The sequence below is a fragment of the Malaclemys terrapin genome, chromosome 19, assembly GCF_027887155.1.
Source record: "Malaclemys terrapin pileata isolate rMalTer1 chromosome 19, rMalTer1.hap1, whole genome shotgun sequence".
Taxonomy (NCBI): Eukaryota; Metazoa; Chordata; order Testudines; family Emydidae; genus Malaclemys; species Malaclemys terrapin.
In genome coordinates this window covers 10799467-10825711 of record NC_071523.1, presented here as the reverse complement: position 1 = coordinate 10825711, position 26245 = coordinate 10799467, and the positions used below count along the sequence as shown (strand labels likewise).

The window sequence follows — 26245 nt, the reverse complement described above, 5'->3', positions numbered from 1 at the left end:
TCTGGGGTCACGTGAGGGGTGGGCGGCTGGCGGGGGAAGATGGCGGGGTGTGGGGCCCCCTGGTGCTGCTGCCGGTGCTGCGGGGAGAGGGACAGCCGCACCCCGGAGGAGTTGGTAGGAGACTGGCGGGGGCCGGGACTGGGAGCGGGTAGAGCTGGGGCTGGGAGCGGGCGGGGCTGGGATTGGGGGGTGCAGAGGGAGGGGGCTGGGAGCGGGCGGGGCTGGGGGTGCAGCGGGAGGGGGGTTGGGAGTGGGCAGGGCTGCGGGGTGCAGCGGGCGGGGGGCTGGGATTTGGGGGTGCAGAGGGAGAGGTGCTGGGAGCGGGCGGGACTGGGGGTGCAGGGGGAGGGGGCTGAGGTTGGGGGGTGCAGAGGGAGAGGGGCTGGGAGCGGGTAGGGCTGGGACACAGAGGAAGAGGCGCTGGGATTGGTGGCCACTGGAGGGCTGGGACTGAGGTGTGGAGGGAGAGGGGCTGGGAGCGGGGGCCGCTGCAGGGCTGGGATACAGAGGGAGAGGCGCTGGGAGCGGGTAGGGTTGGGGCTGGGGGCCGCTGCAGGGCTGGGGTGCAGGAGGGCGTCTGGAGCAGAGCGCCGCGGCTCCTTTTCCTTTATGCAAATAGCCCCAGACACTTTTATGAGCCTTTCTGTCTCCTTGGCAGCCAGGGCAGGCGGAGTCCTCCGGCTCCGCCCACTGCATCTCCTAACCCCCCTTCTCAGCATCTCAGTCCCCCTTCCCCCGCCAGGGGAGTCATTTGCATTCACCATGGGTTTTGTCTGCTTCTCCCACCCCCTCCGTGGCTCAGGCCGTCTGTAATGTCTCTTTGTCTCACATACAGCCTGGGTTGGGGCTGCCCGTTCTGTTACCTCGTCTCCACTCTCTTCCTCCCTTTCTGCGGCGCTCTTGCTTCTTCATCGCAGTAGGGCAAGTGGGTGGGAAGAGGCACAGGAGTTTGAAAACAACGAGGAGTCCAGTGGCACCTTATAGACTAATAAATTAATTTGGGCATAAGCTTTCATGGGTAAAAAATCCACTTCTTCAGATGCATGGAGTGAAAATTACCTGGAGTTTGAAATGAGGCAAAAGGGTCGGAATTAAACAGATAAGGAAAAAGGAGCCATTCCCGGTCCTCGTTTTCTCTTGCTAACCTTACCTGTGTGCCATGCAAAATCATCCCCCCTCTAAACGCACACATGCGGCTCTGTCCTATCTGCCTTCACCTTTCTTTGTTTGACTTTGTTCATGGCTTATCACCTCTTCTGTTCATACTATATATCCCTTTCCTATATTCTTTTTGCCGCACTTATACTGCGGGTATCAAAATCCGAAATAACACAGGCAGGTGAGAGCAGAAATTCGTCCCAGCTAACGTGGAATAAGTTTCTAAGGAGAATAGGGTGAGTGCTGGTTTTAAGATTTGGCAACAGTATCTAATGAATTGAACACGAGATGAGGGGTACGTGTCTATACAGTAGCTGGGAGGTGCAATTTGCAGCTGGGGTGGACATACGGCGGCTAGCTCTGCTTGAGCAAACACCTAAATATAGTAGTGTGGCTGCGGCCCCGGGGGCCAGCCACCCAAGTACGTACCCTGGGGTGGGTAGGGATTGTACTCAGGCCGGTAGTGTGAGCGGCCACTGCTATTTTTAGATGCTGGTTTGAGCAGTGCCAGTGCATGTATGTCTACCTGAGCTGGGAATTACCCCTCCCAGCTGCTGTGTAGACATGCCCTGAGAGTAAGGAACTCCTGAGTGGTAGTGTTGGCTGTGCCGATGACTTTCTGGGCAATTCCTATAACTCCTGTGTGTGTTTCCCTATCTCTCAAAAAAGAAAGGATACTTTCCTGCCTTGCAGTGTTTTGTGTGGGTTAGTTAATGTTTGTAAAGTGCTTTGATAAGGTGAAGCGTTATGAGTGTGGATCATTACTATCATGCTGGGTGTGAATATGTCAGTCTAGCTCCAGATTCTGCTTCATTGGTCTGTCTACGAGCTGGAATTTCCTTCTTCCCACTGTGTTCTTGGATTGAGGGTTGGCTACCCTTGCAGAGCAGCACGGGGAGGCCATTTTTCATCAGTACTAGCTTTAGGGAGTGCAAGAATGTGAATTATGCTTCACGTGCTGCTTGGAGTGCCCTTGCTAGCTCTGCTTCACACAGCTGGCTCTAGTGTTCTCTCCAGCAATAGGACCTGGGGAAGTAGCAACTCTGCTGGTTTCCCCCCTCCAGCATTTTGGAGCACTGCCCTGCACTGGGCCCCCTACAACCTGGGGACGTGGATTAACCAGTGCGATGATAACAAACACCTGTCAGTGCGCAATATCTGGTGCCTGTACGTTAGCTCTCCTGACAATTCTCCTCCTACCTCTGGGGTTTGTTTTGTAGACTATCCTCGGGGAAACACAAGAAGAAGATGACGAGATTCTTCCACGCAAGGACTATGAGGTGAGAAACTAAATAGTTGTCGCTTGTGAAATGTGTGTGGAAAGAGGTGGTGGAGATTGGGTCTCATTCCTTTTGTAGTGGCACAAGCACCATCACAGCTGGCACTCCTTGGCATCTTTGGTATTAGCAGAGATGCCAAGGACTGGGTGGGTAACGGAGAACTGCCTCTCACTACTACACATGGTTTTGCTAGGCCAGGGTTCAGGTGTGATGGTTTGAGGGAAGCCTGTACAGCTGCCATCTAGGTGGGAACCATTCTGAGGTCAGGGTCGCAGGGCCACCCCGCTGTCCCCCTTTCACCAACGTTGTATTCACTTGAGCCTGTAGTTCAGTTTCCTATTGTTTATTTCCTAGTAGCTTTGGGTGCATATATTGAAAGTTAGCTACAGCTGCCTTGTTGAAATGTCTGGGAGCATCCTGGCTAGGAGCAGCCCCTTCCACTCATCAGGTTCTGATTCCTAGGAGAGGCTTTCTTAGTGTGGGGAAGGGCGCAGGCATGGTAGGTGTTGCTGTCACTGGGTTGACACCTGGGCATCCTATCACCATTTTGCTTGTATAGGTGAAGATGCTGCAAACAGACATCTGAGACTAGCTGTGCTTTGCAAGTGCAGGACTCCAGCCATGATACTGCTCTATGTTGCTTTGCATCTCCTATAGTATATAGTTAAGACCCTGTGCATTGTATCCTGCACGTCATGGGCTTGTCATCTGTTCTGGAATCTCTCCAGTTGCCTGGAGAGGGATTTCTCAGCTGGTGACCTTTGTCTCAAGTAGTTCATATTTCTGGGGGAGTTGAGGAGTGGGAGAGACAATGGGCCCTGTAGAACCCTTCATGTAATGCATAGCTTTTAGGGGGAGAAGGATTAGGCATATCATTTTGATGCAGTCCATGTGAAATTGGATACTCTGTCAAGCTAAAAATCCTGTTTAAATCATGTGTGTTACAATTACTTCAGATTAAAACCGGATTGAAAATTTCAGTTGCTTTCCATCTCCTATGCTTTCTTGGTTGGTTTTGTATTTCACACTGTTTGGGCAATAAACTAGATTGGTTTGTTTCCCTTCCTGGTTCGCATGTGCTAATAATGCTGTAGGGTTTGGGTTTCCAGCCCTACAGGGGTAATGTTTCAATCTCTCAAAACCTCTGTTTTCAATGAAATTGCTCCCAAACACTTCTATTCTTAGTGGGGCAAGGGCCTGAACTACTGCAGTGACCCCCTAACATGCTTCCCCATCCCCTGTTGTGAGCCTCAGAGTTCTAGATAAGCCTCAGCGTGATCAGTTTCAGCTGATTATCTCCCGTTAACTCTGTGGTGTTCTTTGCCAGAGCTTGGATTATGACCGATGTATCAATGACCCCTACTTGGAAGTACTGGAAAGCATGGACAACAAGGTAGGAGCCTATTTTCTCTCTCTCTCTCTCTCTCTCCCCCCCCCCCCCCCGTTTTGTTGGTTTAAGAGAGACAAATCCATCGAAATATCCTCCACGGCAGTCAGTTTTGGCTGACCCCTATTCCCATGGGAGAAGTATTGTTTACCCTTGTGCTCTGCTCAGCTTCTCTGTCAAAAGGGCAGAGATAGGCACAGAGCTCCCACAGCACCCAGGACTTTCCCTGAGCCTGAGGTTTAACGTGGTGTATTTATCGTTCAAACTCCCTCTCCCCAGTCCTCTGATGCTCCTCGGGATACTTGTCTGTGCCCACCGTTTTCTCTCTCCAGTTCTGTCCCAGCTGGTGACTGTGATATCACATTTCTCTGGTCCCCATTTGTGCGCTCTTTGACTGGCTTATATTACCTTGCCCTAAACAGAAAGGCCGGAGGTATGAAGCGGTGAAGTGGGTGATGGTTTTCGCCATTGGAGTCTGCACTGGACTGGTAAGGAGTCTATTGGGTGGGAAGCAGGGAAGTTATTAGAACCAAAGACGCACTAGGAGAGTGCCTTGTGCTTCATTAAGAAGATTGCTTTGTCTGTGGCTGGTGCCAGGCCTTTCTGAACATCACAGTGGAATGCCTTTGAATTATTTTCTTTCTAAAGGGCACATTTTTTCCCTGTAAGTCATCTCGGTGTGTTTTCCTGACAAGGTTTACCTTGCAGATCCCCGAAGGCTAATATTCTGCTTGCAGTGAAACCTGCCTTAAGAAACCACTTAATGGAATGATCAAATAGGAGAGAATTCTATCCTCAGACATACTAAGTGCTAGCGTCACTGTGTACAGTAACTCCTCGCTTAACGTTGTAGTTATGTTCCTGAAAAATGCGACTTTAACTGAAACTATGTTAAGCGAATCCAATTTCCCCATAAGAATTAATGTAAATGGGGAAGGGGGGAGGGGGTTAGGTTCCAGGGATTTTTTTTTTTTCACACATTTTAATATTGTACACAGCATAGATGATTGTGAAGCTTGGTTGAAGTAGTGACCCAGGGAATGCCTTTCTGCTAAATGATGAACTAGTACTCGACTGAGCCCTCAAGGGTTAACACATTGTTGTTAATGTAGCCTCACGCTCTACAAGGCAGCACGAATGGAGGGAGGGGAGACAGAGAGACACACCCTGTGTGTGGGGGGAGAGAGATGCACATTGCCCCTTTAAGTACGCTGACACCACATTCTAAGTACATTGCCTTTAAAAAGATCAGGAAGCTGAGATGCAGCTGCGGCCAGCTCTCTCCGCCCTGAGGCCTGTTGTGTCTCCCCGCTGCTCTATATGGAGAAGAGGTAAGTGGGGGACCAGGGGGGAGGGGGACATCCTGACATTAGTCCCCCTCTTCCCCTGCCTCCCCTGCACAGCAAGCAGGAGGCTCTGGGGAGCAGCTCCTAGGCAGAGGGCAGGAGCAGCACATGGCAGTGGGGGAGGGACAGCTGAATTGCCGGCCATTGGTAGCCTGCTGCTGCACAGGGAACTTAGGGGAGCGGGGAGCTGATGGGGGGGGGGGGGGGGGCTGCTGGTCCACCCTGGTTCCAAGCCCCCACCAGCTCGCTGCAACGGGCTGCTCTTCCTGCAAGCAGTGGACAAAGCAGGCAGCTGCCAAACAACATTATAAGGGAGCCTTGCATAACTTTAAACCAGCATGTTTCCGAATTGATCAGCAACGTAACAACAGTAACCGGGAGGATTTTACGTGAGGAGTCACTGTTTGTGTTAGGGTCTTCTGGGCTGCCTGTGACGTTGGGGATGGTCTGTGCGTGGCTCAGGTTTCATACAGACTGTCAAGACTTGGACTCTGTTGACGGAGCTACTCCCATGGGACTGATGGATTCAGCTGCAGCTTGTTCCTACTGCTAATATGCTCACATGGGAGTGTCTCTTTCCTAGCTCTTCTCAACTTGCCCAGGCAGTCGTATGGCGAGATCATTGCCTCATCTTGGCTATAAGATGGGAGTGGATGCATTTGAGAAGAGCATCGCAGGGAGTGAGTCTGAGCATCCAGAGTGACTTTGCCTTGACCCTCCGTCCCCACTCCTGTACAGGAGCTGTCGTGCGTAATTGCTGCACTACCAGTGTTCTGTCAGACTGCAGCTGTCCCAGGGGGGTGATCTGTCGGCATTTGCAAGTAATTGATCTCTGATGCCAGGTCTCTCCTCTTCTCTCTTTCACAGGTGGGTCTGTTTGTCGATTTCTTTGTGCGACTCTTTTCCCAACTTAAATTCCATGTGGTACAAACCTGTATCCTTTATGTGGTGCCTGTCTTATTGTTGGACTCAGGTGGCCTCTTTCTCTTTAAAACCATGGCCTTGTCTTGAAAGCTTGGTTCCACTAGAGAACTCTCCTGGGGGGCGGAGGGGTTTATTAACCACTAAACGTCCCACTGGGGGTTCTGCTTCAGTAGTTGGGAAAGTCCACCTGGCAGAAGTGACAGAGCGTGAGTAGCACAGTATCCTGTGTACGGGTGCTCTCTGGCCCAGTCTTCCTACCACTGAAGCCATTGGCAAAACTCCATTAACCAGGATCTGGGCTTTGAATCATTGGGACCAAGAGCTGGATTCCGGAAGAGGAACCGGCCCCGTCTTGTAAAAAAAAAAAAAAAAAAAATCCTTGCCGTGGAGTGTCTCTGTAGCAGCACCTTCAGAATGATTTGATACTAAATCATCAGCATTGTCTGTTAAGCCCACCCTGTGGCTTTCTAACCCCCATGCTTCCCTGGCTCCTTCTCAGAGGAGCTGCCTTATACTTCATGCACAGAAAGTGTCATCAGCATTTCTGCTTGTCCTTCTCTGTTGCTGGACCCTGTGAATTATGCAGTGAAAGGGGAAGGCATAAGGTGTTTGCAGTGAAGATGGAAGTCAAGCCCACTTTGTGGTTGCTGGGTGTAGTACCCAAGGAGTGGACTGCCACCCCTTGGGAAACATCGATCCTGGAAAGAACATCATGGGCCTGTCAGATGCTCTTCCTGGTTTCTGGCATCTTGGGTTTAGTCCAGCTTGGTCGGGGGGCTGCGATGGGAGCCTGCTTTCTGAAGGCTGGTGGCTGCCTTGGGTCCTGTTAATGGACCCTACAGAGTGTACTGGCTGAGGTATGCGTTCCTATTGCCTTGACTCCCTCCCTGCAGCGGTGGAGGAGTGCAGCGAGAAGGGCTGCCTTGCCGTGTCCCTGCTGGAGCTGCTGGGGTTTAACCTGACCTTCATCTTCCTTGCCAGCCTTCTTGTCCTGATCGAGGTGAGACTGCTTTGAATACACCCTTTCCTCTCCTCTCTGTCCTCGCTGTCAAACAGGTAATGCACACACAGTCTGTTGCCGTCTTGCAGCCCCTTCTCACCCAAGATTTCAGAGCATTTTACAAGGACTACTGAATTCAGCCACTCGGTGCGCTCTTTCCCATAGTCCTTTTCTGCATTCATTGGTGGGGGCTCATCAGCCTGCTAACACACTGTGGTGTTTAACATGTCCTCCCCGCAGCCCGTGGCAGCCGGCTCTGGAATTCCGGAGATTAAGTGTTACCTGAACGGAGTGAAGGTGCCAGGGATAGTCCGTCTCCGGACGCTGGTGTGCAAAGCTCTGGGGGTACTCTTCAGCGTAGCCGGAGGTAAGAGGGAGCCGACAGATGCATCATGGACTAAGTGTATGATGGTGGGGAACAGAGTTTGACTGAAAATCTCCAGGTGGGCGGGTCAATAGTGGCTCTGCACCTTTATAGCTAGTGATGGGAAGGAGAACAGAGACACTGGTCTGAGTGCTGGGAGCACACTGCCTAGAGCATGTCCCCCACTATGCCTTGGGAGAGTGCAGACACCTAGGGATAACAGTCCTCTTTGATGGATGTATTTAGTGCAGTCCCAGTGCCAAGCCTCAAGTGCATGGCTGAAGTCTTCACTGTGCAGAAGCATGTGTCGGCACAAACACATATGTGCCCCACTGGGACATGCCTGCCCGACACTGCCTGGAATATTGACAGCCTGGAGTCATTCTGCCCCTGAATTTCCCCAAGGAGCAGGCAGTGTTCCTACTTTGGGAGTCTGCACTCAGCCTCTATGCTGGGCAGAGGGTTGAAAACTAGTTCTGCACAGGCACAGGGGTGACTGGTTTCTGTGCCCCGTGGCAAAGAAGTGATGCCCTTCTCTCCTAGTACTGCAGAACAGGACAGAGCATGTTGGGTTTAGCTGCAAATGTCTGACTTCTGCCATGTGAACGCTTTTTGTTTTTCAGGTCTCTTTGTAGGGAAGGAGGGCCCCATGATACACAGTGGTGCTATTGTGGGGGCTGGCTTGCCTCAGGTTAGTGCCGGAAATGCTCTGAGATTCTCTGCGACTTGGACTCTGCCTGGGATGGGTTAGGCACGAAGGACGTTTTGGGGAGGGATAGCTCAGTGATTTGAGCATTGGCCTGCTAAACCCAGGGTCCTGAGATCAATCTTGAGGGGGCCATTTAGGGATCTGGGGCAAAAATCTGTCTGGGGATTGGCCCTGCTTTTGAGCAGGGGGTTGGACTAGGTACCTCCTGAGGTCCCTTCCAACCCTGATATTCTATGACATTGCTCTGAAGTTTATCCCGTCTCAGTCCCTTGGTTAAGATCAGGTGTAGTGTCTGTTAGATGTGTTCTCCTAGAAGCTAAAGTAATGACAGAGGGATGACATGGCTGAGTTGGCCTCGTTCTGCACCCTCTCCACTGTGCGTTTCTAGGTCACACGTTTGGGCCATCTTAAATCTGAGAGAGCGCCATAACCTCCTCCCTCAACCACCTGGTAAGGGCTGTTACAGGCTCAGGAGAAACCTGGCACTGAGCAGGGATAAAGATGAGATCCCCTTTTGGGGGGGTGGCCCCTCCTAGGCATCAATAAGGCTAACAGCAGCACACAGTGTAGCTGTTCGCACTGTGCCAGAACAGCTGACAAATTGAAGAACCTTTCTCCTGAGCGCAGACTCTGCCTCCTGGCTCAGCGTCACAGCCTCTGGTGTGCCGGTGCTGGCTGCAGGACCCTGTGCTGGAGCGTCTGGAGAGCCGCTCTGCTTATGCTGACGGACGAAAAGGAAACTGACTCTAATCCCCAATGGGATGTAGTGCCTGTTTAGGCCACGATGTTGCAGGAAGGGAAGGGAGCATTTGATGTTCCTCTCCCTCGTGCCGAGAAGAGAGAGAACCCTGGAGACTGGTCAGCAGAAGCAAGTAGTAGGTACTTTGCAGAAACCCTCCAGGGACAAAGCTCCCAGCTCCAGCACGCACTGAGCTCTGTAAATAGGATCTGCTAGTAGAGCAACCGATACCTTAGAAGCACATTTCCTGGTCTGCTTTCCCTCCGCCATGGATATGTAGGCAGAAGAGCTCGGTGTTTCCCAAGTGTTGGCTGCTCCCAGAGGAGTGTTGGGGGAGGGAAGGGCTGCCTTGGTTCATCATTGTGTCAGTTTTGACTCTGTCCTTCTGTTTTTTCAGTTCCAGAGCATCTCCTTTAGGAAGATCCAGTTTAACTTTCCCTATTTCCGAAGTGACAGGTACTGAACCCAAGGGGAGGGCTGAGTAGGGTGGGGTGGAGGTGCTGGATTGGGTGGGTCAGTCAGCCGGAGCCTGTCAGCCCAACGGAGAGAAGGTACATAGTTGTATATCCAGGTGAGACTCCTTCCTGGGACACCTGGTCTCCCCCACAATCCTCTTGGTGCGCAGCCCCCTCCAAAAGGTGTTGGGGACACAAGATTTGCCATAATGTATCAGACCCCAGATCCCTTCAATCTCATATCATATGTCTGGCTCTGGCCAGTATTTACTACGTTAGGGAGAGATGATAAACCCACTGGGCACAGCTGGCTACAGGAGTAAGACTCCTTCCTGCCCCCATCAAGCAATTAGCTTAGTCCCAGGCTTAAGTCCCCTTCTCAGAGTTCCTTCCAGAGTCTCCCTTGATATAAACTCTCATTGTTTCCCTCTTTGCTTAGGGACAAAAGGGACTTTGTATCTGCAGGGGCCGCCGCGGGGGTTGCTGCAGCTTTTGGGGCCCCAATCGGGGGCACTCTGTTCAGCTTGGAAGAGGGTTCCTCCTTCTGGAACCAGGGGCTCACGTGGAAAGTGGTGAGAACTTTGGCTCTTCGGGTTCCCCTTCCCTGTGAGAGGGGATTTGAGCTGGAAGCCAGCGAGCTTGGCTGTGAAGAACCCGAGATTCTTGAATCTCTCAAGCTGAACTCTCCTGGCACAATGTGAATGGCTTGCAGTGTCGATGCCAGAGAATTAGAGCTGGGGGTTAGTGGCGCTTCCCAGGAACGCGCTCGGGAAGGAATTGTTCCGCATTGTTGGGGCAGCTCTGAGAAATGGCTTTGCTCCTGTTCCTTCCAGGCAGTGGGAGCTCAGTAGGCAGAGGTTAGATCCCTGTGTCCCCCTGGGCTGTGAGAAACAGACTTTGCCTTGCCTTAGGGTTGGAGAAATTCTCTGACTCGGATTGCTGCATTGGGCTGGAGTTGGCAGAGTTCTCAGACCGCATCAGAACAGCAATCTTTGGTGACGTGACTTGGCCCTTTTTTGCCAAACACTTTGCGCATCTGGGAAGCAGTAGCAGACTCCCCTCTCCAGCATGGATTAAAGGAACGGAGGGCTTCCCCAAGATTGTAATCCAATCCAGAGCCAATTTAAGCCTCCATTCATAAATGACACACACCAACAAGCTGTGTACGTAATCGATTCTAGCTGCTCAGTGTCCATGACCAGAATGAGGGGCTTGTTGCTGGAATGACTGGACTAAATTCTATGGAGCTGTGTTATGCCAGAGGTCAGAGTAGGGGATCAAGTGGTCTCTTGCCTTGTTCTCTGAACACAGTAAAAGAAAAACATGTTGGAAGTGCCAGTAGGTTGCAAGCTCCCCATGATCTGTGTGGAGAGACTGGCCCTGTTGCCATTGACCCGGGTGTTTTTCTTCCTGCCTCTCTCCTCCAGCTCTTCTGTTCCATGGCTGCCACCTTCACCCTGAACTTCTTCCGCTCTGGGATTCAGTTTGGAAGTTGGGGATCTTTCCAGCTACCTGGGCTGCTAAACTTCGGGGAGTTCAAGGTGCGTTGCGCTTGCTTTACTGCCTCTCCAGTCGCCCCCGGTTGTAGCTTCTGGCTTGCTCTGTGAAACGAATCAACGCTGTTAGTTGAAATCCGGCAGAGGGGCGCTCCGGCTGGAACGTCCTAGCTGCTCCCTGGAGAAAGGGGAAAGCTGTTGTTCTGCTTTGACAAAGGCAATGAATCTGGTCTGTGGTCGGTGCTGTTAAATGTTTCCTGCCTGAGGTAGAAGTGGCTGAGGTGTTCGGTGCCTGCTTCGGTCCGTCTCCATCTGCTCACTCCTGCATTTCTCCCCCTCTCTTCTCTCCCCTGTCCTCCCTCCCCAGTGTTCTGACTCTGATAAAAAATGCCACCTCTGGACGGCCATGGACTTGGGGTTCTTCATTATGATGGGGATTGTAGGAGGCCTTCTTGGAGCCACCTTCAACTGCCTGAATAAGAGGCTGGCGAAATACCGCATGCGGAACGTGCATCCAAAGCCGAAGCTGGTCAGGTATCGGTGCTCCTTTCCACCTGCCTTGGTGTAGTCTCTGTGGGTGTCTGTCTGTCTGTCTGTCCTCACTGTCTGTGTCCACAGCGCCTCAAAGAGTAAGAGCCACGGAGGCTAAAGCACTGAAAAGTGGGGACTAGGTGAAAGGATGCAAATCCATCCCAGTGAAATAACAAAACCTGGCAAACTATATAGCATCTGCACAGAGAACGCTAAGCTAACCTCAGCTACTACAATCCCACTGCATCCCTGTAATGACCCTTGTGGTATAAAGGAGCCAGGATACCTTTATGATGAGTATGAAGGGGATTCTTTGAGGCTGCTGTACACAGATTCTATGGATCTCTTCAGTTCCTAGACTAACAATACAGCTTGTGCTGCCTGTGTGTCACCACTGGGGGTCTCCCTAGGTCTTGTCTCGGACTACGTAGTCGTGGTAGGAACAGCTGATGATAGGGCAGTGCCTTTTACTTAATCGGTTCATTTGATCAGAACATCTGAAGTCAAACTGTGCCCAATCCATTGATGCAGGAAATTAGTGCATAATTCAAGCTCTGGTTACAGGAAATTACCATTTAGCTAACAAGGAAGAGACACATTTTGAATGATCCAGAAAAGCCCATGGAAGGCAGCTAAAAGCTTAGTAAGACAACTCCCACCTGTTTATGCTCTCTGTATGTGTGTATATATATCTCCTCAATATATGTTCCATTCTATATGCATCCGAAGAAGTGGGCTGTAGTCCACGAAAGCTTATGCTCTAATAAATTTGTTAGTCTCTAAGGTGCCACAAGTACTCCTGTTCTTCTTTTAGCTAAAAGCTTGTCTGTCAGACATTGCTATGGACGCTAGCCTCACCATGTGCTGTACAGGCCAAGAGCCCTACCCTGGGGGGCATGTGGATAAGGAGGAGCAGTGGCTGAAATTGGAGGAAAGGCTCTAGCAACATCTCTCAGATCCTAGTATGGGCCTCTTGGATTAATGTGATGGCAGAGAGGGTCCATACAGGGCAAGCCCAGTGCTGAGTTAAATGACATGGTGTCCAAATACTCTCACCAGCCAAAGAGCTTTCAAAGCCTGTCATCCCATGTCAGAGGAGGGGCCTCCTGGCCTACACTGCCCTCTTTACTCCTGATTGGATGGATCCCTCTGCCCAGCCTGCGTGGCCGGTTGGAATGAACATGATCACTAGACAGATGTCTTGCAGAACCTCAAGTGACCTGCTGTCTGCTTAATGGAGCCACAAATTGCTGGTTACTGTAGCTTTTTCAGAGCCATGTTGGATGCAGGGCTGTGTGCAAAGACCAAGGGCTTGATTAGTCTGAGCATGGTTGTCCCTGCATGGTTTCTGCTTTGTGCTTGCAGAGTCTTGGAGAGCCTGCTGGTGTGTCTAACAACCACCGTTGTAGTGTTCGTAGCTTCCATGATTCTAGGAGAATGCCGGCAGATGTCTTCCACCAATCCTAGTGGCAACAGCACTCTGAGCCTTCAGGTAACACTCGTCCTACAGAGGGGCAGTGTCCCCACGGCCCCAGGAAACAAGCATCTGTACAGTGTGTCCATGTAAAGCAACCTCACCTACGTTAATATACACCCTTCATAGACTCACCCACAGAGCTTCACTAACAGACTCCATCACCTATAGGTATAGGCCTGCATGCACTGATGAAAGCCAGATACGTGAGAGAATATTGCCCCCTGGGGCAAAAGTGGTGGCAGTTGTGTATCTGGGCTCATTTGAAGTCCTGTATCCTCTGTCTGGATGTGATTTCCCCCAAAGGCAATGCTGAAAGGTGTGTGTGTGTGTGTGTGTGTTTACTCCGGTCCTGGTGGCAGCTCCCAGTGGGGCGTCACTGGATTATATATTAACATAATATCTGATTGTTGTTGGTTAGGGTTCTTCATCAGAGGATGTGAATTCAAGCATCAAGACTTTCTTCTGCCCCAATGAAACCTACAATGACATGGCAACGCTCTTCTTCAACCCCCAGGAGTCAGCCATCCTGCAGCTCTTCCACCAGGATGGTGAGTGTCCAGGAGATGCCGTGCTCAGGTTCCCCGCCAGCATCATCAGAGTCTTGTCTAAGCCTTACCTGTGGTTCCATGGGAATCGGAGAACTAAAAGCCTCTTCAGATTCCTGCGGTTTTCAGGGCCTGCTGAGAAACAGGGCTAGGGCTCCAGCTGCAGTGAATAGGACCTGCAGTCTTAGCTTCTCCCTTGGTCTGGTTCGTCATCCTCACTAGTGCTCACAGGGACTCTGAGACTAAGGAGTTGCTCTGAGGTGGAGAGGAGAGTCTGCTCCGATCCCAAGGGAGGACGTTGTGAGATCCCAGCTTGACCGAGGAGGCCTGTGCCCCTGGGACATAACTCTTCTTGTGTTGCAGGTACTTTCAGCCCAGTCACGCTCTCCCTGTTCTTCCTTCTCTATTTCTTACTCTCCTGCTGGACGTATGGGAGCTCTGTGCCCAGTGGTCTCTTTGTACCATCACTGCTTTGCGGGGCTGCCTTCGGACGCCTGGTCGCCAACCTCCTCAAAAGGTGCATTGTGTGCGTGTGCTGTAGAACGCTGCTGATGCTGTCTAGACTCTTGACCGGCTTGGTCCTGATGCCAGGGCTGTGTGTGCTTCCTCCATAGCTACATTGGGCTGGACCACATCTACTCGGGGACCTTTGCACTGATTGGTGCGGCGGCGTTCCTGGGAGGCGTGGTCCGCATGACGATTAGCCTCACCGTCATCCTGATAGAATCCACCAATGAGATCACGTACGGGCTTCCGATAATGATCACCCTGATGGTGAGCACCATGTCTACGCCCCCTCTTGGTTCCTGGCCAGACTTTGGCTTTTCTCTGCTTGGCTGAGGGAGGCTCCCATGCATGTCCATCCTATCCGCCGCCTCTCAGGTTTGAGGACCAGGAGTCCTGTGCTTGGAAAGCGGTTGAACTACTACTTTTCTGTCTTTCTAGGTAGCCAAATGGACAGGAGACTTCTTTAACAAGGGCATCTACGACATCCACGTGACCCTGCGAGGGGTGCCGCTGCTGGAGTGGGAGACGGAGGTGGAAATGGACAAGTAAGGACATTGCTCTCGAATGTACCTGTGTTTAAGAACTGATTGTGGTTCTCTGGCCTGGTGGTAAATGCTCTTCAGGATGGGACACCTCTTCTTCTCTCCCTATGGGACTTCATGGAAGCATTGGAGAAGTAGCTTGAGATTGTGCATAAAGCCCGCAGTGGGGTGGGAAGCCTGGGGCTTTTCTTGAAAAAGATGGATGGCAGAGTGATCAGAGTAAAGGCATTCCTAAGTGCTATCCCTTTCTCTGTCACTGTGGACTGGGAAAGTCACCTAACCTCTCTGAACCTCCCTTTTCCCATCTTTAAAGTGGGCTAATATCTCATCAGGGTGGGTTGATTGGTTAATTGAAATGCATCGCTAATTAATAAGTCTGGGACTAGATTAATAAGGCTGGGACTTTTCTGCTTGGAAAAGAGACGACTAAGGGGGGATATGATAGAGGTCTATAAAATCATGACGGGTGTGGAGAAAGTAAATAAGGAAGCGTTATTTACTCCTTCACATAACACACGAACTAGGGGTCACCAAATGAAATTACTAGGCAGCAGGTTTAAAACAAACAAAAGGAAGTATTTTTTCACAAAACGCACAGTCAACCTGTGGAACTCTTTGCCAGAGGATGCTGTGAAGGCCAAGACTATAACAGGGTTCAAAAAATAACTAGATAAGTTCATGGAGGATAGGTCCATCAATATCTGTTAGCCAGGATGGGCAGGGATGGTGTCCCTAGCTTCTGTTTGCCAGAAGCTGGGAATGGGCAACAAGGAATGGATCACTTGATGATTACCTGTTCTGTTCACTCCCTCTGGGGCACCTGGCATTGGCCCTTGTCGGAAGACAGGACACTGGGCTAGATGGACCTTTGGTCTGCCCCAATATGGCCATTCTTATGTCCAGCTAAAGAACCTATTGCTCTTTTAGTGAATGGAGGTAGCAGGGCAGGCTCTGCCTGATACTGTTATAAAATCACTGACCCCTGGGTGCTTCCCCGTGTACTTGGACACTTTGCTTCCTGTAGAACCGCAAAGCCTAGAGGTTGCGACAGAACACAGCGACAAAGGGCTTGGTGAAAACGTTGAGGCAGTACGCAGTTTTTGTTTCCCTTTCCAGGTGGTGGTGAAGGAGAAGGAACCCTTGCGTTGTCCGTCTAAGTTAGAGGGACAGGAGCCTTTGTCAGCTTGTCTAATGCATCGCGCACTCCTGTGATGCTATGTAGATAGTGCTGCTGTCTCGGTAACCTTACAGCTGTTCTCTGCAAACTGGGTTTGTAGGAATTGCAAAGGCAGCACTAACGTGAAATGGGTTCCATGGGGTTCTCTCTGGTGCTGGTTCTGCACCATGCTTGTTTGCAGCTAGTGTGTTGGCACCTACAGCTGTGCATTTCTGCATTGCCTCAGGCTGAGAGCCAGCGATATCATGGAGCCCAACCTGACGTACGTGTATCCCCACACCCGGATCCAGTCGCTGGTCAGTATCCTGCGCACGACGGTCCATCACGCCTTCCCTGTGGTGACGGAGAACCGGGGGAATGAGAAGGAGTTCATGAAGGGGAACCAGCTGATCAGCAACAACATTAGATTCAAGGTGAGGAGGGAGGTGGCCGCCCAGTACCCTCGGGGATAAGGGGCTTTTCTCTGATCATGGAGGGAGGCAGTTTCCTGGTCATCCTGGCGGCCGATGGTGCACAAGTCATGCTTGCCTCAGTGTGCAGCTTGTCCTCGACTTTGTTCCGCAGCTGAATATGTTTTGGTGTCGGGAAGAGTTTCCCCGTTTTCTAAGTATGTGGCAGGAGGGATGGAGTGAAGCTGTCGTGCTCGGTGAGGAATTCTCTCCCAAGGGCAGTGGTGGAAACTCGTTCCTTCGGGACACGTACCACTGGGCAGGGTGGGGTGGGCGGGGGTGGAATGCTTGTGAATGTGCCGTAGGGAGCACTCCTGAGCTAGCAAGAACCTGGGCAGCAGCAGGTCTGTTCCAGCTCTAGATTCTCCCATTTTTAAAAGCGTGAATCCTGCAGTCCTGGCAATACTGCAAATACAATTCCTGGGAGAGCTCCGGAGCAGCCAGCCCTTCGCTGGCCACTTCGTTCAGATCAGAACGGGTTCATTCTTGCACTCTGTGCCTAGAGCACTCAGATGTTCTGCACTTTACCTGATTCCTGACCCCCTGTTTTGCACGAGACCTGTGTCCCTTGTCTAAAGGTTCTGCTCACACACCCCTCCCCCAGAAATCCAGCATCCTCACCAGAGCTGGAGAGCAGCGCAAGCGGAGCCAGTCCATGAAATCTTACCCCTCGAGCGAGCTGCGCAACATGTGTGATGAGCACGTAGCGCCAGAGGAGCCGCCCGAGAAGGAGGATCTGCTGCAGCAGATGCTAGAGAGACGGTGAGACCCCGGGCGGTGGCGATGGTTTGAAACACAGTGGGGTTTACCTATGGTGCTTATGTGGTCCCCGTTACCATAGTAACTGAGCGCCTCACATCTTCTCACAGTGCACTGTGAGGCCGGGCCAGGCCGTTAGCCCCATTGTACAGATGGGGTGCTGAAGGAGACTAAGTGACTTTCCCAAGGCAAGGACTTGTCACTGCAGCAGAGCAGGGACTTGAACCCAGCTCTCCCAAGTTGTAGGGCTGGGGCCTTAGCCACTGAACCGTTCTTCCTCTCTTTACTGTGCTCCAGCCCGGTCATCTCCACGCCTTACGACGTCTCCATTCCTTCTCTAGACTTCCCTACTTGCTCCTGCAGGTGTACCTAACTCCTAACACCTGCCCCTCTTTCGTAAGGGGACGTGGTGATTGTGAAACCAGCCAGCTGTATCTGCAGCATGGGTGGTGGCAGGGCAAAGTTCTCCCCTTGTGTGCCTCGTCCTGCCTGGGTGATCCCTGCTGAGCTAGCAGCCAGTGTCGTCCTGCACTGGTCTGGTTTCACAATGTGGACAGCAGCCTGCTGGGAGCTGGGCTGAGACCCCCAGCTGAGTTTCACACACGTGTGCGGTTTAATGGTCAGAGCAGGGATTCCGTCGGGGTTGGGAAGACTGGTTTCTGGTCTGCTTCTGCCACTGAGTTGCTGTGTTGGGGCAAGTCACTTAACCCTCTGCCTCAGGTTCCTGATCTGTACGAGAGATGGGCAAGCGTTTTCCCCATTGTGAAGTGCGTTGAAATGCTTGCACGAACGGCACTCTGTGTGGGCCAAGCACTTCACAGCGTCAGACAGTAACCTATTTTGGTGGTTCTGTTCCTCTGCCATTGTTACTTTTAAGTACTTCTGAGCAGTACCCATTGTAACAAGTGGTGTGAAATCTGTCACAGATACACTCCCTACCCCAACCTGTACCCAGACCAGTCCCCCAGTGAAGAGTGGACCATGGAGGAACGCTTCCGACCTCTGACCTTCCACGGCTTGATCTTGCGCTCGCAGCTGGTTACCCTGCTCGTCCGAGGAGTCTGTTACTCTGAGAGTCAGTCGGTGGGTCTTGCAGATTCTGGGGCAGATGAGGATTCTCTGTGGGAAGGGAGGACTTGGGAAGACGGCATCCCCAGGGGCTGCCATGCAGTATTTTAAACTCCATCGTCCCCTTAGAAGCTGCAACGGGTAGAACAGTGAATCCTCCCTTTTGTCTGCGAAGTGAGAACTACGCCTGTTATGTAACTGTGCAAGCGCAGGGAAAAGGCGCAGCTACCAAGCAATAGCAGCTTCTCTATGAAAACGCCCAGTGTACTGCATAGAGGTGACATCCCCTCGTGGGAGTGGAGAAGGGGAGGGGAGAGGTCTGACTGCCCATAGTGCACCCATCAGCATGGTGTCATTGTCCCCCGTGTCTCTGCCTCTCAGTGGCTTGCTGGACAGATGTATCTCCGGGCGTGTAGCAAGTGAAATGATCCAGCCTGTTTGGTGCCCAAGTCCCGCAAAGTATCTCCATGGATTGGAGAGCAAATCAGTCCTTTCCGCTCCTCTCCTCTGCCAAAAGTGGGACTCCTTGTATTGGTTAAGTGTGTCCTGCTCCGTTGTGAATTATCTCCAAGAATCCCTCTCCAGACACGTGTGTAACTCCCTGAGCCTGTCGGGGGACCTGGAGGGTTGCTGAGAGCTCCAGTCTTGCCTGTGCTCTCGCATGGCTTCGGCCGCTTTAGGAATACCCTTTCGGAAGGGTGATGCTTCTCCTCAGCGAGGCTTTTTCATTGTTGAATTGCAGAGCACCAGCCAGCCTCGACTGTCGTATGCCGAGATGGCTGAGGATTACCCCCGTTACCCTGATATTCATGACCTGGACCTCACGCTGCTGACCCCACGCATGATAGTGGTAAGAGATGCTGATGGGAACCTGCTGCCCTGTCGTGGTGCCCTTTCTCCCTGATGCATGTTCTCAGGAATGCTCCAAAGACCTCTAAAAATGCTTCCCCGGCCTGGGGTTACGGAGACACTTCATACCTAAACTTACTTCCAAATTCCAATTCTGGTCTCCCCGGGCTGCTGCTTTAGGTTGAGCCCAGGTTCAAATCCACTCTGGGTGACAGTGACCAAAAATCCTGCACCTCTGACATCTTGGTCTGAAATACTTTTCTGACCACTTCCTAGCTGCCTGGATTTAACAAATCAATTGAATGTTAGTGGGAGAACAGCTCCTGTTCTCAATAGACTTGACTCTTGGTTTAAGTGAATATGGATCTCACTTGAACCTGTTCAAAATCTCCCTGTTGCTGGATTGGGCCAGCAGGCCCAGGCAAGAGGCCCAAGACTCATGGAGTCTACAGGGCTAAAGCCCCCTCTCATCCCCTCCCTTCCTGGAGAATGGAAATTCACTTTGAAACTACCTGGTAGAAATGACCTCTGTGTTTTCTTCTGGACTCTCCCCAGGACGTCACTCCTTACATGAACCCATCTCCCTTCACGGTCTCCCCTAACACTCATGCCTCGCAAGTCTTCAACCTCTTTAGGACAATGGGGCTCAGGCACTTACCAGTGGTGAATGCGGTGGGAGAGGTGAGTCCATACTGTGGCCGTGTCCTGGCTGAGGGTGGCGTTATGGGGCCTGCCCCATCCTACATTTCAGTCCCAGATTGATGTTGAAGAAACCTGTTCTGACAGCGAGCAGAATGTGACTTTCAGAGGATGGAGAAACCTCTCTCCACTATATGGTGCTAAGTTTCACCCAATTGTGTCTTAACTGACACCTGCTCACTTGAAAAATGTTTAACTGAGGCTGGTAATAAAGATGAAACCTTCACGTGTCCCAAGTCTGGATCCAGCCTAGATTGGCCGTGACTGGAAGCTGATGCTGTCTGATGCCTGTTCAGGGGTCTTAGTCCACTTCCCAGTGGGCAAGGGTCCCCTTGACAAAAACCACCTCAAGTGGCACTAATTGCCCTCTGTTTTGGCAGCGTCTGCAGCCAAAGAAGACTGAAAGCCCCTGGGAGCGATCTCTCCAGGTTGGGGCGCATCCTTCTATTAGACAGGAATTTACATTGTATTTGTAAGAGCTGAGACAGTCAACTCTAGAACCAATCAAATTATCCAGACTTGTGGCATTTGCAGTGCCCAAAAGTGCCCATCAGGTGTCCTCAGCTTCCCATGAACATAGTAAAGAGTCAGCATCCCGGATAAGAAAATCTGCAAAGCATACCAGGACTAACCGCAGGACATGTGCGGGAGGGGGTCTTGCTCATGTATTGGGTGAGCTGTTGCACTGGTGGGTCTCTTGACAGGGTTTATCGTGACATGAAGCCAAGTTGCCCCAGATATTGTACTTGCCATCCTCTTATCGAACACCTAGAATTAGCTCCAGTGTATTTCAGAGACATAACTGATGTGGTAGGCAAGGATGAGGCTGCAGAAACTTTCTCCGAGTGTCAGGGTTTCTGATGTTTGCCCCACTGAGCCTGCGAGTGGAAAGCAAACATTGCAAGCAAGAGCTGTTGAGCGGTCACACATTTTCTACTGTGGCCCTACAGAGTATACAGAAGGATCCTAGCACTGATCTTTACATGCATCCCCATTCTGCTGAACACCTCCTGGTGTTTCTGCCACTGTCCGCACTTCACAAGGTTTAAATCTTTCCCCCCCCGCCGCTTGTGAGGCAGAGCAGCGCTGTAGGTGAGGGCAGGAGACCAGGAAGCACCCAGCACTTTACCTTGTTTAGCCTTCGTCCTCTGGCTCTCCTGGGTTGCCTAGAATTTATTGCTGCTACTGACCGTCTCCCCAGGTGACCTCCCACAGTGGGCTTCATGGGCGTCTCTCTAGTACGCCCACACGAGGGTTGTGCTGGCCAGAGGAGCCAGCGGATGGACTCTGAGGCTAAAAAGGCAATTAGCACAATTAGCTAAAATGTCTTGATACAGAAGTGCCTAATGCTGCTGACTCATGAGGAGAGTCCAACACATCTCTGGGCCTGAGTTGGCCCTTGTATTGGCCCTTACAGTAAAAGTTAAGCTGGGTAGAAGTGGGGAGAGATCCTGGCTTTACCTGCCTTTGCAACTGTAGTCTGAAGTATTCCCTCCCTCCCTCCCTCAGATTTCCTGTTCTGAGCATGGAGCTGTTCCTGGGGGTGAGGAAGGAGGATGTTGAGGACCCGATCATGTACAGCTGGGCTGTGACCAGACAGGCAGCTTCAGTAGAGTGGGTGTCCAAAACCATACGGCACTGAGGAGTTTCTTTCCTAAATGATACTCTGAGGTGTAACTAGCACCGTCTAGAAACGGCTGAAAATAGATCAAGCATGATCTTAAAGTGGGGGTGACTAGAAACCTGGCTACTTGGACCCTACGGAAGGTGAATTGAAAGAAACTGATCTAGAGACGGTTTCACTCTTTTCCACAGAGACTGGAGAGCAGTAACACATTGGCCAAAAGCGTTCCTTTTAGCTGCCTCACTCTAAGCATCCTTTCTTTCCCAACATGCTGAGCACCTGTTGCTCCCAGTGATGCACCCAGCACCTCCGGTATTCCAGCCACAGAGGCGTCCAACTCGACGCACCTGACTTTGAAAAAGTTGGCATCGTTATATAGCTTACGAAGCGATACCACCCCATATGGGCAGTATTAAACCAGTTTCAGATGGAGAAAGGCTGAGGTTGGTGACTTGTCTGTGGTCTCGACTGTATGCAGATTTTGTACCAATGTAACTATTTTGGTTAGTGGTATGATTTTCCTGCAGATATATAGCTATATTGTCCTTTATACCAACACAGCTTATTCCCCTTCTCATATGCTTATAAAGTACCTTCATACTGATATTACTACATCCATGCAAAGGTTGTGCTACAGTTATACTGGTCTAGTTACATTGGCGTAACTTGAGTGTAGACAAGCCCTAAGAGAGAGAATCCTGTCAGAGCAGGAATTAGAGCTTGAACCGGCTCCCAGCCCTGTGTCTAGACCAAGCCTCCCGGAGAATTGCCCGAGACTTCTCACCTGGTTTTTCAGGTCAGCCAGAAGAAACACTACTGCTTCCTCTCCTCCACCAAGCCCTTGTCACCTAACGTGAGTCGGTGAGACTGACTTGTATGGTTTCCTCTCTCCCCTCACCAGATTGTTGGAATAATAACACGGCACAACCTGACTCATGAATTTCTGCAGGCAAGACTGAGACAGCACTACCAGACCATCTGACCCTGCTGTCGGTATGGCTCCCTCCTTCCTCCAAGCCTGCACATGCCCTCGCTTTCTGCTTGGATGCCCCATGTCCAAGGACACGATGGTTGGCTTCTCTCTCACGCAGTCCGGGGACCAGAGAACATCTCGCTGGCAGAGAGTAGAAGAGTTATTTAAGTCCTGAGCTGCTGGCCAGCCCCAGAGAGGTGCTTCGTTTGACTGCTCTTGGCCAGAACGCTCTCTTCTCTCCTGCCGTCTCCTTTCATCAGAAGTTGCCCTGACACTGCTCTTCCTATAGAAATGCCTGCGGTTTGGAGGGTAACAATCTACACCATGTCCCATGTGGAGGAGTGCAGCGAATTTCCCCTCCCCTCTCTTGTTGATTTCTTCTCCCTCCCCAGTTCTGCTGCAGTAGTTGCCTTACTCGCACGAGAAGGGGTCATTGTCAAAGCTGAGATCACCCACTGCAATTTGCTAATATCCTCAAACACTAAATTGCTGGTTATTCTCAGTGGCATTAAAACTACACCTCCTTGGGGGGGTGGGGAATTTTCTTCCATCAGGAACTCTTAATTTTTCACTCTGGCTTCATGTTTTTCAGTTCAGTTCTTAAAGCCCCTAATTTCTTAATGTCCTTCAGGTGCTGGAATCCCTGCCATGGATTTGTCTGACAGCCGCTGGCTGCTGAGAGCATCTGGGCAAGTCAAGAATCCAAAACAACTTGGTTCTAATTACTGTTCTGGGTTAGAAACCCTTAATGCACCCACAAAACAACTCGGAAAAGAGAAATTCCGTCAACCTCATTAGCTGTTGCCAATGATTCCCCTTAGAAGAGAAGCCTTTTGTAAGGCACTCTTGTCCCTTCCCTCTTTGGAGCATTATGTAGTGCCCTGCTGCAGAGATCCAGTGATAAGAGCCTGGTTTCACTCAGGGGTTCTGGATTCCAGGGGCATCTTTACAGTTAGGGCTGTGGAGATGGAGGAAATCTCTTTTCTCAGCCCGGCAAGCCCCGAGCTCAACATGGGGCAGAGCATGAGCGTTACTCCTCCAGCTCAGATTCAGCAGCGTTGGCTTATCTCGGTTTCACGGAAGGAGAAGGTGCGATTCATGCTGCGGCCAGCCAGAAGGGGCTCTGGGAGGTTGTGACTGCCTACCAGCCAGCCAGCGCTCTGCAGAGCGGTTAATGGAAGGGCTGCTGGCAGCTCTGAGAGCACTTAGGATGTTTGTTGCAACCGCAGAATCACCTGCAGGGTAAAGTCAGCACTTAGGAGCCAGTCGCAGCCAGTCTGGTGCTCTGGCAGGTACCATCCTGGCAGCACCTGTGTCGTTCCAGCAGGCTCCTGCCGTTGTGGGTTTTGCATTCAGATAACTGGGGGAAGCCAGCCTCATGCCTTCAGGGGCTACAGAACTGATTGGCTTGATAAAGCACAGAGCATTCTTGCTGCTTCCGAGACTGGCCCAGCTAACCTGGGGCATGCATCCCAGGAAAGCTTCCCCGCAGCCCTCTTACCAGCCCTTTGGTTAACCTGTTCCACGCCATACCGGGCTTTAGCTAGCTGCGGAAGGAGCTACTGTTTTAGGAGTAAAACTGAGCCATCTTGAGGACTCTTCCTTCCAAGCGTAGAGGGATTGCAAAACCCGTTTTCACGTGTCAGTTGCAGAGTCTGTGATCTGCCAGCTGAGTTTGTCTGGGGAAGCTCGATGTTCCTGTGCTGGGCAGCGCTCATGAGGGCTGTGGCAGAGCACCTCAACCTCTAACTTCTCTAAGGTAAGAGGTAGTGTGCACAGAGCAGAAGTGTCCTTCGTTAAGCAAGTCTCTTCTAGGAATTGGTGACGCTTTCCCCTGCAGCCCAGTTTGTGGGTGGCTGAGTAGGTACAGGGAGATCCAGTCTCTGGGGGTATCTATACCATACAAAGAGCCAAATCGTAGGAGCTGGTTGCAGTTTGTGTTGTAGATAGGAGATAACTGTTGTATCTGCATTACAGCCTGGACGAAAGAAGTGTATAGTGGAGGATGGGCCCCCAGCGGGCAGGGCAGGGCTCAGCTACATATTGGTTGATTCACTTTGGAGATTTTCTTTAGTCACTTCCAATGAAATCCAGCAAACCTTTCCCTGGGTCTTGTCTTTTCCTTTCTATCTCCCCTCTTCCGAGACTGGCAGCAGGCTTCCTGTGAAGCCCTGTTCCTCCCTGGGTCTGGAGCAGAGGCCTTGGCCCTCCTTGCGTATCCTGCTGAGTGGAGAGGGAGGAGCCTTGCTACATGTCATGCAAAACTTCCCTTCTTCAGCAAGTGACTTTCACCCTCCTGGGTCCATCTGGTTATAGCAGGTACCATCCGAGTTCTGCATTCCAGCCTGGGTGGCGTCCTGTGTGACCAGGGTGCATGGAAAACATTCCTCCCACCTTCCCCGCCTCTCCTCTCTCCCGCCCCCCCCCCCCCCCATTCCCTCGGCAGCTGGTCAGTCTCCTCCACCATTCCAAATAGCCTGTGTGCTCAGAAGAACCTTCCAGGATAGCCCAAATGGTGTGTGTTGATCCTTCAGCTCCCCAGAGCCAAGTAAAGGCATCTTCCCAGGGCCAGCACCTATCTTGTACCCCTTCCCCTTGGGCTCCATAGCTGTGATGGGAGTGGCTCCCTTGTACTTCTTCAGGCCCATCTGAAATATGGCTCAGTCCCAGCTGCCCATGCAGTTCTTCAGGGAGATCTTTAGTTAATGGAGTCTAAATGACTGTCAAGGGGGTTGACTTTGGCTTGTGCTTTTGACTTAGGGGGTGCCTTGCTCTACCTAAGTTGACTAAGGGTCTTCAGCCGGTTTCACCCATATCTAGAGCAGGCTTGTCAATAACTCACTTTTCCTGTGCTTTGGGGCAGGAGGAGTACTGGTTTCCAGGGCTTGAAAGTGACTGAACTGCTCCAAGAAACTCCAGGACATATCCCCTCCCCCATTCTCGCCCAAGGTGAACTGGAAGTTTGAAATAAGTGTGTGTGGCACTAGGTTCTGGCACCTAGACAGTCCCACAGTGCAGTAAAGCAATCCCACTTCATTAGGGTTACCTTAGCGATCGGGCATTTAAGGCACAAACCACGAGATGCGGCAGCCAGGTGCACCCTCTGTCTCTTCATAAGCCCAGTGAGAGATCCGGTCCCTCTCCCTCTACTCAGTTGCTGTGTGAGAGTTCACTTACCTCCCTGCCCCCACTAAAATTGGGTTTGTTAACGTTGTCAGTTGCCTTTGCCCGTCATGTCCTGTTTATTCAGTACATGAGTCGTGGCAATATATTTTGCCACACCATGTCTTGGCCTCACTAATGAGGTCATGGAGCTAGGAACCCCAGGCAAGCCAAGCTGAAACATCTTGCTCAGGTATGTCTGGACGCCAGCTCTGCCTTCCCTTATGAAGGGTGCGGACTCCATCCCGTGCTCGGCCGCACCTGCTCTGCCTAAGCATCCATCTTACTAAAAACCTATCGCTCGAGGAAACCAGTTCCTTTCGCTGCTGCAGCCAGGAGAACGTAACTGGCCACTATGGCATTCTGCTAGCCGCTTGAAAGAAATTCACAAATGGCCTCGCCAGGTGAGCTCAACGCTATTGCATATAGCCCATCGCAGGGAAAGTTCCTCGTTCAGAAATGAAGGGGTGCCTGGATGCTCTTCTCTGAGTGGGGTTCTGAGATGCATCCTAGCCAACGGCTCTCGCATGTGCCACTTACGAAGGGTGCAAAGGATCCCAGATCCTCTCCTCAGTTGAGACTGCTCAAACTTAGCTGACCACTGAACTCCCTTCTCGCAAACCTTAACTGCTTCTGGTCTGGCACTGATGGCTAAACAGCTGACAAACTCTACAGGTGTCTGTTGTTCTTATCAGAGTAACACTAAGGGTGAGAGTCCACGTAGTGGATCAGTATTGATGGCAGAAGCTTGGGATAGTAGAGGGTGCTGTCTCCTGCTTCCTGTGCAGTGTTAACGCGGGGTAGCAAGTCTTAGCTCCTCTGTACTATGAGCCATGCCAGGGGCAGCCACTTATCATTTGTTTTGCACTGTTTTGTTACGAGATGTAAGCTGATTCCACCGTGTATATAAACTGTATTTTTGTTAAATTTGTATGAATATATTTTTTATTTGAACTTTGGCACTTGGGATGTCGTCCTGTAACCATAACATGTCAGAGTAAAATGTCGTCATGTGTCCTTCTGCA

General features: G+C 51.4%; 1 protein-coding gene across 3 annotated transcripts; it reads left to right on the top strand.

The window, feature by feature from the left end:
• The first annotated feature begins 39 nt into the window (after positions 1–39).
• On the top strand, positions 40–26245 carry CLCN6 (chloride voltage-gated channel 6). 3 transcript variants are annotated; one of them, XM_054009094.1, is made up of 24 exons: positions 40–114; positions 2379–2438; positions 3766–3831; positions 4248–4313; positions 6039–6105; positions 6989–7095; positions 7336–7462; positions 8083–8150; positions 9305–9363; positions 9802–9934; positions 10790–10903; positions 11226–11392; positions 12755–12881; positions 13285–13414; positions 13775–13928; positions 14026–14185; positions 14357–14463; positions 15864–16050; positions 16691–16848; positions 17772–17928; positions 18656–18763; positions 19318–19443; positions 21987–22078; positions 22690–26245. In XM_054009094.1, exons 1-23 carry the CDS (start codon positions 40–42, stop codon positions 22065–22067), a joined length of 2604 nt encoding a protein of 867 aa, XP_053865069.1. In that variant the 3' UTR covers positions 22068–22078; positions 22690–26245. The 3 variants fall into 3 exon arrangements, with proteins under 3 accessions (XP_053865069.1, XP_053865068.1, XP_053865070.1); XM_054009093.1 differs by having other exon boundaries at positions 21987–26245; XM_054009095.1 differs by lacking the exon at positions 40–114 and adding an exon at positions 1272–1394 and having other exon boundaries at positions 21987–26245.